General features: G+C 45.4%; 1 protein-coding gene across 2 annotated transcripts in view; it reads left to right on the top strand.

Annotated features, from left to right (window-relative positions):
- Positions 1-1063: 1063 nt before the first annotated feature.
- Rnf144a (ring finger protein 144A) overlaps positions 1064-12364 on the top strand; it is a 74696-nt gene continuing 63395 nt past the window's right edge. Inside the window, exon 1 of one of the 2 annotated variants that reach the window (XM_015480006.2) lies at positions 1064-1265. In XM_015480006.2, coding sequence (XP_015335492.1) covers positions 1193-1265 — 73 coding nt within the window. In that variant the 5' untranslated portion in view covers positions 1064-1192. The remainder of the gene's footprint in view (positions 1266-12364) is intronic. The other variant, XM_048804880.1, reaches the window with a different exon arrangement.

Raw genomic sequence — 12364 nt, 5'->3', positions numbered from 1 at the left:
CAATTTTAGAAGTGCTACTATCGTAACAATATGAAAAGGATAAGGCTTGCATCTAGATTCAGATTTGTTGTTTATGAACTTGGGACATCTTTCTCTTTATTTAGGGCTTTTTAATTTTTATTTATTATTTATTTTAGTGATGTTCTGGTAGTTTTCTTTATACAAATCTTACATGTCTTTTGTTAATTTTTTGTTTTGTTTTGGAACTGGGGATTTAACCCAGGGGTGCTTTGCTACTAAGTAGATACCTGACCCTTTTTTTTTATTTTTTTGTTTCAAGACAAAGTCTTGCTAAGTGGCTGGGGCTGGCCTTGAACTTGTGATCCATTGAACTTGTGATCCTGTCTCTGCCTCCTGAGTTGTAAGGATCACAGACATGTGACGCCATTCCCAGCTTTTGTTAAGTTTGTAATTATCTTATTGGCTTTGGTGCTGTTCTAAAGCGAGTCTCATGTAAGCGCGTTTGGGTTTTGCCTGTTCTGCCACTGTCCTCCTTCACCTGGAGTGTGTTGGCCATGTCATGTGGCTAGTGACCACGTGGGATGGACGTCAGTCCCGTTATTGCTTGGTTTCCCATAGCTCTTCTCTTTTGTGTTCCTGTGGTCCTCTGTTTTGCTTTTTGTGTGATTATGAAATAGCTGATCTCTATTGTACCATTTTAATTCCCTTTTTGTTTATTATTCACTTTAGAGGTTTTTTTTCCCAAGGTCACCCTTGAGGTCAAACCCTCCCTGTAGGAGAAGCAGTGGCACAGGCTTGGTGCAGAAGGAAAGCAGGGGACAGGAGGGGACACACTGGGGTGATCTGTGTTCTGAGAATGGCATGTGTTGGTGGACTGATCTGTTAACCTCTTGGTGGAATTTGGTTTTTTCCTCAGTAAACCTCAGTCCTTTCTCCGCTTCACTGTTGTGCTTTACAGATGCTCGAGTGGTAAGATGTCTAGTGGTTATGCCCAGCCTTCCCTCTGGACGTGGCGGTGTGAGGGGTGGATGCCGGGGACCACTGCCCCTGTCAGCCTTGCTACGCAGCTCCTGACCACCTGCGCCCTTCTCTGCCTTCCCAGGTATCTCACTCCCTGCCGGGTCTGAGGCTCCCAGGGGCCCTCTTCCTGGTCTGCAGGGACCTCCAGGACCAGCGCTCTTGTCCCACCTCTCCTGTGGGCACCCAGCAGGAGGGAGCAGCCTGCTGCTGAATGCACATCTACACAGCAGGACCCCAGGACCCAGCAGGAAGGTACTGCGCTCTGCCCCTGGGACTTCTCACAGGTAACTCTGAGTTTGGGAAGTCAATGAAGGTGTGGAAACCATCAGCTGCTCCTCTGAGAGGAGTCTCAGCCATTGTTGGGAGAGAGTGAAGGCTGCCTGGCTGGATTTTTCCATCCCTTTTACCCAGCAGTACCCAGGCAGATTCCCAGCATGTCTCCCTGAGAGAACTTTTAGGAACACCCTCAATACATTCAGCTGTTGTGGAATTTGTGCTTTGCGAAGATTTCATGAGTCCTCGTTTACTGCTCTTAACATGCAGGTGAGACTGACGTTGCAAATCTCATGTTGCAGACAGGAAATAGATGCAGGAGGACAGAGATGTATCCAGAGTCTCAGGGGCTCATTGATTCAGTGAGAACATGTGGCTTAACTCCCATGTGTGCCTCGCCCTGTTCCCGGTGGTGCTACACGCAGTGAGCACAGCAGCACAGGTGCCTGCTCTTGTGGAGACAGTGCAGCTGGAGGTGTGAGTGGAGCACAGGATGCCGGGTCAGGCACAGAGAGGTGACGAGGTGACAGCCAGCAGAGAGCGGGCTGAGGTGGGAGAGAGAGCAGTAACCTGGCATGTCCTGTCCTGCAGCCACTAGGGGGATTCTGGGTTTCAAGGTGGAAAATGTGCGTGGGGTTTTAAGCAGAGGAGGAGGGGAATCGGCATTCCACCTTAACAGACTCATTCTGGCCCCTGGGCTGGGAACTGCACGGGAGGGGTGGGGGACAAGAGTTGGATCTGAGAGGCGATCACTGTGGACAGGACCGCTCCTTGGTGACTGTGAAAGTGGAGCAAAGTGGTCACTTTCTGGAAATGTTTTGAAGCCAGATTCCTTCAGATGGCCCGACTGAGTGGCCATGGGTGTGAGAAAAAGAGGAATAATGGTGATGCCAAGAGTTTGAGCTCCAGTGAGTTTCCACTGTGGCCAGAGAAGGTGGCAAAAAGAGACTAGGAGATGGTCTGGAGCACATTGGGATTGAAAGGATCCCAGGACACCCAGTGGCGGTGCGGGGAGGCCAGTGGTCTCCAGAGCTGATGTCGTGCCGTCGGACAGCGATGGGAGTCTGGCCAGTGGTTGGTATTTGAAGGAATAAGATCACAAGGTCCCGAGTGATGGAGGAGTTAAGGAGGGGAGCAGAAGGTGGGGGGGGGCAAGCCAGAGAGGTAGGGAAGCAAGAGTGTGGCTTCTTGGAGGTCACTTGGAATCATTTCCAAATGGAGGGCGTGAGGAGTTGTGTCCAGGTGCTCGTGGCCCAAGAGGGGTGGGGACCCATGACACTGGGATCCTGCTATCTGGGTCACTGGTGGTTTGGGCGTGGATATTTTTTGTCTGGTGGCTGTGGCTGCACAAGCCTCATTGGAAGGCAGCGCCACCGGGAGGAGTTGGAGCAAGAAGACGGGCAGGTGCTGAGCTTCGGTTGCCAAGCAGGGCAGGAAGGAGCACAATTTGGGGTGGAACTGGTGGTGAGAACCAGTCGGGAGATTGAGTGTAGTTGGGAGCTCAGCCTAGTGCTGGAGTGGTTGAGTGACGTCTCAGTGTAGGACAGAGCCTGACGAAGCCTCCTTGTGCAGGAGGGAAGTCGGCTTGTGGGAGGGTGAGTGACTGACTTCAGGAGAGGCATGGGGGACTCTAGGAAGGGCCCCAATGGAGGATATGTGGTTGTCACTTGGAGGGGAAGGTCCTCTTATGGTTGCTCATCTGTTCTTTGTGAAGTGAGCAACATAGTCACCGAGGGCCGCTAAGTTTGCAGACAAGAGGCAGGGAGCACACCAGAGCTTGTGGCTACAGATTGAAGGTCCCCGAGCAGGGGATTGTGTCCTCCCCTGATAGCCCAGCTGGGGAGGTAAAGGCTCACCCTACATCAGAACGTGGTTGATCCTTTGGCCAAGCAGAGTGAGGCTGGCTTTCAGTGAGCAGGCGAGAGAGGACACTCCTCACAGTGGGGACGGAGCAGGGGCAGCGAGGAGACAGCGCGTTAGGCTAGCGATGCAGGAGGACGGTCAAGTGCCATGGGCTTATGCCGCAGTCCGGCTACAGCAGAATAACCAGGGGGGTGACGAATAACTTGTGTACTTGATACAGCAGGAGTGGAAGCCGTTTATTGCAGGACAGGAGCAGTATTTATACATTCCACACAGCTTATCTAATTAGCATAAACTAGATACATCAGTCAACCAATCAGGAATCTCTACACCTAATGGCTCGGTTTTGTTACTTCTCAAACCACTCCCTCTGACATTTTGCCAGGCACCATCCAGACTTGTTTACGAACTTTAACATTCCCCTGGCAAAATGCCAGGTGTTATTTTGACTTGTTTACAGACTCTAACAGGCTTAGACACGGGGGTTGCTGGGCTGAGGCCTTGGACATGGTGTGTGGAATTGGGAGACGGTGCGTTTGTGGGAGGTGACGGTTCCGTTGTTCCTTCCCCTGGCCCGGCACCTCAGTACCCCCGCCTGGCTGGTTTTCATTGTGTCCACTTGGGAAGTCTTCTGGGCGGCCATTGCACGTACCTACATGACCAGTTTGCCCAGTTGGTGAACAGGGAATACCTGGCTGCCTGTTGCTGCCCCTCTCGGTGCCGAGTCGCTGAGGTCAGGACCTGGCCCTGGGGAGGGGGCTGTCTGAAGCTGCCTCCCACCTCCTCTCCATGGAGGATGAGTACAGCACAGCCTTGTATCTTTTTAATCCTAAACGTGAACGCTATGGGACTGTTGTGTCCTTGTCTGCAAGGTGCTCGCTGGTCCGGGGGTCCCTAGACTCTCCCAGGTCTGAGGGCAAGTGTGAGCACCGTGGGAAAGGGCCCCGAGGCCCAACTGAAGCTCCCGTTCCTTCCTGCGTCTGCCCACACCCACTTCCCAGGATCCTCCTTTTTGGGATCTGCCTCAAATTGTAAGAATTGTGAAATAGCTTCATATTCACAAAAGATGTAGTCAGAGGCCAAAATACCAGAAAATGACATCCTAGCACAAACAAAGAAATTTTTAAATGTTTAGGCTTGAAATGAAACATATTTCATCATGATAAACACCAGACTTCTTACTTAGGTGACTGAAGTATCGGAATCAGAAAGATAATTTTTATTTTATTTTTATTATGTTTTTATATTTCAAGTGCAGAATATCATTGGTTAAAAAAGGAAATCTTTGGCTGAGAAACTTTGGCTTAGCCTTGACCATCCTGGGCCTGGGGAACAGCCAGGATCTGGAGAAGTGCAGCTGCTCTGTGCTCATCACCGCTCTGTTCTGGGCTGTTGGCCCATAGGGCAAAGGTCACTTGAAAACCCCAGCTAGAAATGCAAATATCAACACAGTACCCTTCCAGTTCTCCATGGGTGTTGAGCCACTGACAAGGAGAAATGAGTGATATTTTTAGACAAGGAAGTGGTTGGAGATGCTGTTCTGAGATGTGATGGACAGCATTATGATAAATAGCAACAACCACATTTTGCACAGTGAACTCGGTTACATTTTTTTGTTTATTTCCATTTTTGAGTGCTCAGGGCCTTTTGGATGGACGCTCATTGACGGGTCTAAGACGCTGACTCCTGCTGACTGAGTCTCCTTGGTGCCTACACACAGTGGAGGGTGGGCACCTGCAGAGTGGACAGGAGGTGCCTGTCCCTCCAACCTACATGAAGAGGTCTTCTTCAGGATCAAGAGTAGATGTGGAGTTAGCAAGTCCCCACCACATGCAGGGCTACCTGCCCGCTGGATGTGGGAGGAGACCCAGGCAGCTTCTTTCTGTGGAGACAGGTGTCTCTCAGAGTTATGTGAGCAGGCTCAGGAAGTGAACTGCAGCTCCACAGGCCTGAGCCAAGGCCAGAGCACATCTAAGGCAGTGAGGCCTGGCTTCTGCCCCTCGCAGCCAAGACCCCGAGCCTGGGAGGGGGAGCAGAGGAGCAGAGCCGGAGAGCTCAGACGCAGTGCCGGGGCTACACTGGGGCCGGAACCCAAGTGAGCTTCTGCAGCCTCAGGAGTAGGGTGGGCGGCTTAGAGCCACGAAGATATGTGAAGATGAACGAGGGAATTAAAACAGTGTGCTTCGCACAGGTGCATGGGGTGCTGCCGGGCATCTAGCATGAAGAAAAGCAGTCTGACGGCAGCACAGAGACCCCAAAGAACAGCTGGGTCACATGCTTCGAAAGAATGACTGTGTCCCCCCAATTTAGAAACGCATTTAAAGGATGTTATTCTCCAAAGACTAACAGAGCTCTGTAAACATTTGCATATACATTTACCAAAGACTGTGGTACAGCCTTCTCTCATACTTAGAACTTCGTAAGTAACTCCCGATTTTAGTTCCATTGAACATGGCTTCGTTATATATTAACGGGAAACTCATCAGTGTTTTGCCCATGTAGTTTGTTATAAAATGGGTAACATAACTCAGTTACCAATCTCACTTTAATCCTGACTCTAATGGTTATAATAATCTGTTGTATCAGTTGTGTTCCTTAATGTATCTTCCAGTGTCTCAAAAAGTATTTCTCTCCCTCTCTCTCTCTCTCTCTCTCTCTCTCTCTCTCTCTCTATATATATATATATATATATATATATGTGTGTGTGTGTGTGTGTGTGTGTGTGTGTGTGTGTATAATATGTATAAGTGTTCATAAAATATAATAAATATAAAAACATTTACTTGAGCTTAAAAACAAGGGGAAATCCCCTCTGGCAGATGGTAACTCTGATTGGCCAGTTGGTGTGACCTTGGGAGCCCCCTTTGCTCTTTAGAGGTCTGGAAAGACCTAAATATGCAAATAATACTGGCAAATGTGAAATGACACATTTTTATACTAAAATCATGTTAAGATTTGGTGCTTCTCAGGGAAGGAAGAGTGGGTTTGAGTGAGTCTTCTACAGTGTTTGAATGTACTTCCCAGAATTCAGGACCTGAGTGAGTCATGTCTTGGAGGTATATTCTCCTACAGATCTGGTGGTTTCCGAGGTTTTCTTTTGTGGGAAGATCTGCTGATTAAGTTGTCAGATGATCACCAAAATCGGTCATTGTTTGATCACTCTGTGATTTGGGGCGTCCATGGGGAAGAATTTCAAAGCCTTGAGTTTCACTTTTAATTCCATCATCTGTTCCCATTTATGTACTTATGTGAACAAAGTGGGAAATTTATTTTATCTGTAACAATGAAAAATTGGGACAAAGCTGATCTTCAGTTAGGTCTTATTATAAATGCAAGTGATATTTATCTATGGGTATATAAACATTAAGAGAAAAAATCCAAATCATTCTGTTTTTAATAAATGTTTGCTTTTTAGACCTAACAAGTATATTATATTCATTTCATCTGTATGCTATTTTGATTAGTTATATAACATAGTAATTACAAACATTAATTTTATATACAACACCTTATAGTAACAAACTTTTAAAATTAATAAAATACTTTTCTTTTTTTAAAAATACATAAAATACTTTCAATAATAAATGTAGACAATCAATCAGATGATATTATGAGGTTGAAAAATTATGTTGGGAGAATAAGAATGGTAATATAGTTTCCAAGGGATAAGGTGATGTCATAAAATCTCTGTCAGAGAAGTTCATACATATTCTAAAAGTGATTGACATGATGGAAATGAAAGATTTTTTAGCTTTAATGAACTTTTTTTTAAAGGTGGTATTTCCAGTTATGCCATAAGTTACATCTTGTTTTAACTATTTGAAATTCTTAGAACTTTTTTTTTTATATTTTTGTTTATTTGTTTGTTTGTGGCATGTAGAGGTCAAACCGAGGGCCTTGCTCGTGCTTTAAATTCTTAGCCAATGTAAAATGGCCTGTGTAGTTTTAAAAACTATTTTAAGCTGTACTCAAGCCAACCAAACATAAAAACCCAAGAAATCTCTGCTCCAAGTCACCTAGAGTAAATGAGGGGCTCTGTGAGGTGGTGGGAGAGAAGGATGTCGAGAGCCACAGAAGGTGCAGGTCCCAGCCCTGTCCCTTCCGGCCAGATGACCCCGGGGACCCGCTTATCTTGAAGAGCCTGGATTTCTTCAGTGTAAAGTGGGAATGGCAGAAGTCATTGGGGAGAATCTGATGAGTTGATGAGTAGGGAAGGTTTCAATGAGGTGTAAAACAGATATCTGTCACTAAACATTAATTATGGGCTAAGGTTTACCATTTTTTCTGTTGCTGTAACTACCTACCTGAGACTGGGTCATTTATAAAGACTAGGATTTTATTGAGCTCACAGTGCTAGAGGCTGGGAATTGCAAGGGATTGATATCATCATCTGCTCAGCCTCCTTGCTTCACATGATGGAAGATATCACATGGCAAGATAGAGCCGGAGTGCTAACTTTCCTCTTCTAAAGGTACTGATGCCATCATGGGGACCCCACTCTCATGACCTCAAGCTAACTACCTCCCAGAGGGCCCAACTCCAAATGCCATCAACATTCCAATTTGGGGATTAAGTTTCCAGCACATGGATTTTTGGAAGACATGTTCAAATGACCACCTGCAGCCCCACCTGGGTCCTGAGGGAGGGGAGAGGAGGTCAGTGTGTGCATGCCTAGTGCTAAATCTCAAGACCAAAAAGGATTCGAGGAAGAGGCCAGGGGCGTTGTTGTTCACAGCTGCAAGGAGGGCTGGGTGTTAGATGGTCTATATGGTCTCTGAAGGGGGGTACTCTGCATGTGATGGAGGGCTGTAGGAATTGGGGGAATCTGATTAAGAATCATCAGAGCACTGAGACAAGGGTCAGCCTCGCGGGAGTTTGATTTTACTCTCAGGCTTCTGGAGCCATGCAGATTTGGACCCTGTTCAAAGGCCTAGTGTGACATGAAACAACTAATGGCTGTGGCTAAGCTACCATTTCTTTCTCTCCTTGAAGGTGTAAGTAAACTTCCATATGTTATTTTATCAGTGTAAACAGTGCCCTGTGAGCTATAGAGCTTCCCATCTCCCTGTCGAGCACACTGAGACTGAGGTAGGCTTGCTCACGATGCTGAAGTGGAGGTGGATCTGGCCAGGATGCCCAGCTTCCAAACAGCGTGTGATCATTGTGCCCGATAAGTGTTTCACAGGGCACTCTTAGCACCAGGAAAGCGGGGAGCATTAGAAAATCTGGGAAAGTATCTTGATTTAGAGTGAAAATGATTTAGGCTTGCAAGACCTTTCAAGGTTCAGGTGGACATGGGTGTTGGGAGTAAAGCAGGGTCATTTATGGATGTTGGCATTTTGGTGAGGGCACCCTATAGTTTCAGCTGGTGTTTGGTGTGGCTCAAAGAGCTCTTAAGCCCCAGCAGAACTGTGCCCTGCTAGATACAGATATTGAGCTCAGATTAATAGCTTTGCAGAGCTTAGGAACACTGCTGTGAAGTCCAGTAGTGAATGAGGTTGGTGGGCGTGGAAGGAAGGCTCTGGGGCTCTGGGACGCTGGGATGTCCATCCCTGGACGTATAGGCCACACAAGATGAGCACACAGTGCTGTGGAATTCTGTGCTGGGTCCTTTGGATTCAATTCAGATGGAATGTGGTAGTGCAGGCTAAAGTCAAACAGAAATAAAATTAAGTGCAATTTGAGGTTTTGAAAAATCAGAACCAAGAGGCTGCTGTGGTAAGCTTTCTTCACTGTGTGAGTAGGAAAGGAAGGTGTTGATGAACCAGAAGCAGAAGGTATCCTATACTACTTCTTTCAGGAAGGGGACATATCCTATTTCAGAACCTTTGAGGAGGGATTACCCTGGGGTGGCATTTCACAACACATCCCTCCCTGTTCAGCATCCACAGATTTGAACAACTACAGACTGAAGGTACTTGAAAAACAAATTGTGTCTGTATTGAAAGTGTACAGATATTTTATTGTCATTATTTCTGAAAATAACATAATCTAGCAATTATTTGGCGTTTACATTGTCTTGGGTATTGTAAATAATCTAGAGATGGTTTAAAAGATATTGTGGGAAGCTATTTGCTGTGGTGCATGCCTGTAATGCGAGTGATTTGAGGCAGGAGGATCGTAAGTTCAAGGCTAGCCTCAGTAATTTAGTGAGCCCCTCAGCAACTTAGCAAGACCCTTTCTCAAAATTAAAAAAAAAAAATCTAGGAATGTGGCTCAGTGGCGAATGCCTCCGAGTTCAGTCCCTGGTACCAAAGGGAGCAAAACCAAAAAAGCAAAACAAATACTCCAATTAAGTGTATTTTGGGAGATTCTGTAGATTCTGTGTAAATACTATGCCATATTACAGAGGGATTTGGTATCTGCTGGAATCCAGTAGCCAAACCTTTGTGGATTTAGATCTAGGGAGTACTTTGCTTCCCTCCCCACCCCCCACCCCCGCCCTAAGGAAATTAAGAAACTTCCAGTAAATAGAGAATAAATTGACAGCCGATGGCCTGAGAAAGGCCTTCAGTGGGAAAGAAATTGGAGGATGGCCTCTGAATCAAAAGAAACCTGGAGATGAGTCTGAGCCTCTTTAGCACCAAGTGGTATCTCTGGCCAGGGAGGTGCTGGGGGACTGACCAGGACCTCCGTTCTAGAAACCTGATTTGCCCACACCAGCCATGCTTTCTCTAAATCCCCTGATAAGAAATCAACTCTGCGTTTTCTGAATCCATTCACAGTCTTTCTTTGCTCTTCATCTTAAACTTGGTATTTTAGTTTCACAAGTTTACCTGTTAATTACTTGCTTAAGTAATTGAGCTTAGTATGCATATATGTCTACATATGTATGAATACACATTAAACACATTTTGTGTTTAATCATCTAGAAATATTGAGGGCTCATAAGGTCAGTCCTAGGTGTCAAGGCTTCTGTGATCAAGGCTCAGTACTCTTACTAGCAGTCTTTCAAGAGACGAGTTTAGTGGGATGTGATGACAGGAAACCTTACTTCAGTGATGAAGCAAGATCAGCGGATGTCCATGAGCCCGTGTTCCACACGGAGCCTCCTCCACACCTTCCCGGTGTGAACCTTCTCCAGTGTTCGCAGCCCTGAAGTCCCACCTGCTGCCAAATCACCTCCCATCTTCCCTTGCTGTTCCAACTTCTGCCTCCTGTCACTCTTCATCCTTTTACTCATCAGCCGTGACATCGTGCTGTGAGTGGACCTGGTCGGTGGGGCTACGATGTCCTCCCATCGCTCCTTGTATCTGTTCATTTCTGCTTTATAGAACCATCCTGCCTTCTCCTGTGGGCGGGGGCTTTGGCCGTCTTCAGTTGGGCTGTCACATGGCGTGCTGCTGGGCATATTCTTGTACTTATCTCTGGCCCATAGTGTCATTTTTCTTGATGAGACACTTAGCAAGAGCATCTGGGCCAAAGGTGAATTCATGATCATATTTGCAAGGAAATGTCATGATTTTCAGAGTGTGATGGTTCCAGTTCACATGGTCTTAGCAGTGAGTAGTAAATGTTTCCTTAAATTCTGGCCTTTCTTGTCCCCGAAGCTGTCATTGATTGTTCTTGATCTTTGCTAAATTAGCAGTAAAGTGGGACGAGTGCACCAGCAGTGTGTTGTGCTGCTTTTCACCTGGCCAGTCGCTGACCGGCTCCTCTATGGTGCAGTGACGTCCATTGGTCGAGTCGCCATTGGATCGTAGTTTTCCCCCATTGATTTGAAAGCGTTCTTGCCTATTTTTTGAAAACTGTTGTTAGCTTCCTGTGTTTAAAAAAGATTTTCTCCCAGACTGGGCCATATATTTTCATTTCCTATGAAGTATCTTTTTGATGACTAGAGGTTCTGGATTTTAACAGACTCTATCACCCTTGCCATTATATTTAAGATATTCTGTATTCCAAGGTCTTAAGTCGCCTCCTTGTATTTTGTTTTAACATTTTAAAAATTATTTAGAATTAATTGTTGGGTGTGATGTAGGAATCTGATATTTTTTAATCCATAAAGAAATTTAATCCCTAGGACCTGGCACCTCTTATTGAACAGCCCTTTCCTCTCTATTGATCTGAAATGCACACTCTGCTTTGTGTCGAGATCCCATAGGTCCGTGGGTTTCCTTCTGTCTCCATTATCTGTGGGTCGGATTGCCACCTCTGAGTCAGGGCAGCCTACTGGGAACGATGTCACCTTTGGAAGAGGTCTCCATGGTCCCCCGAGAAGGGGCAGCCTCTTATTCAGTGGGGATTGGCTGTACTCGGGCCTATGTCCTTCCGTGAAATTTTAGAGATAGTTTATGAAATTAACAGCATCGGCTCCTAAAAACAACACAGCGAACATCACTGAGAATTTGTTTGGATTGCGTTAAATCTGTAAATCAATTAAGAAAAAAGTATACTCTGTGTGTGTGTGTACACGTGTGCGTTTGGTGTCATGTCTGCTCACCCAGGAACATTTTATCTCTCTGTATTTATGTCATCTTGCATTTTTTGCTTTTAAAGATTGTCCTTTTCTCTAGATGCATCTCCGTCATCATTTGTGGAATTTGTTCTTGGTTCTTGGAAACAGCACATTGCTCTTGTGTATGAATTTAATTTTTATATATTGATTTTGCATCCTGTCACTTTACAAACCCTTTAATCTTCTTAATTTTGTCCGTGTGTTCTTCTATATATAAAAATCATTTCTGAATAATGAAAACGTTCATTTCTTTTTGATTCTTGCACTTTCTTTTTCTCATTTTCTGCTTGCATTAGGTCCTAGAGTAAATGTTGAATGGATGCAATAGGAGATATATTTTCCTTGTGCCTGATTTTTATAAAGATTTTATAAAGAATGACATTTCCTGTCACTTTTTTTCTAAGTGTTCTTTATTAGGCTGAGGAAGTTCCCTTGTGTTTCTGTTTTCAGTTTGTGTTTTATGTTTCCATCATAAATGAATGTGGAGATTTATCAAAGGCCTATTCTGCATGTACAAGGATGACCTAGAGTCTCACGATTTTTTTCTGGTTGTGTTATATTACTTACCATTTACTCAATGTCAAGTTCTCTTGTACTCCTTGGAAAAACCAGCTTGCTGAAATACACATCTGATGCACATCTGGATTCTATCTGCTCATATTTTGTTTTAAATTTTTGATTCTTTACTCATGGGAGAGTTTGGCCTGTTTTTCCTTTCTTTAACTGCTTTTGTGTGTTTAACAGTTTTCTCTCTCTCTCTCTCTCTCTCTCTCTCTCTCTCTCTCTATATAT

The sequence above is a fragment of the Marmota marmota genome, unplaced genomic scaffold (assembly GCF_001458135.2).
Source record: "Marmota marmota marmota unplaced genomic scaffold, marMar, whole genome shotgun sequence".
Classification (NCBI taxonomy): Eukaryota; Metazoa; Chordata; class Mammalia; order Rodentia; family Sciuridae; genus Marmota; species Marmota marmota.
This window is presented reverse-complemented; position numbering and strand designations above follow the sequence as displayed.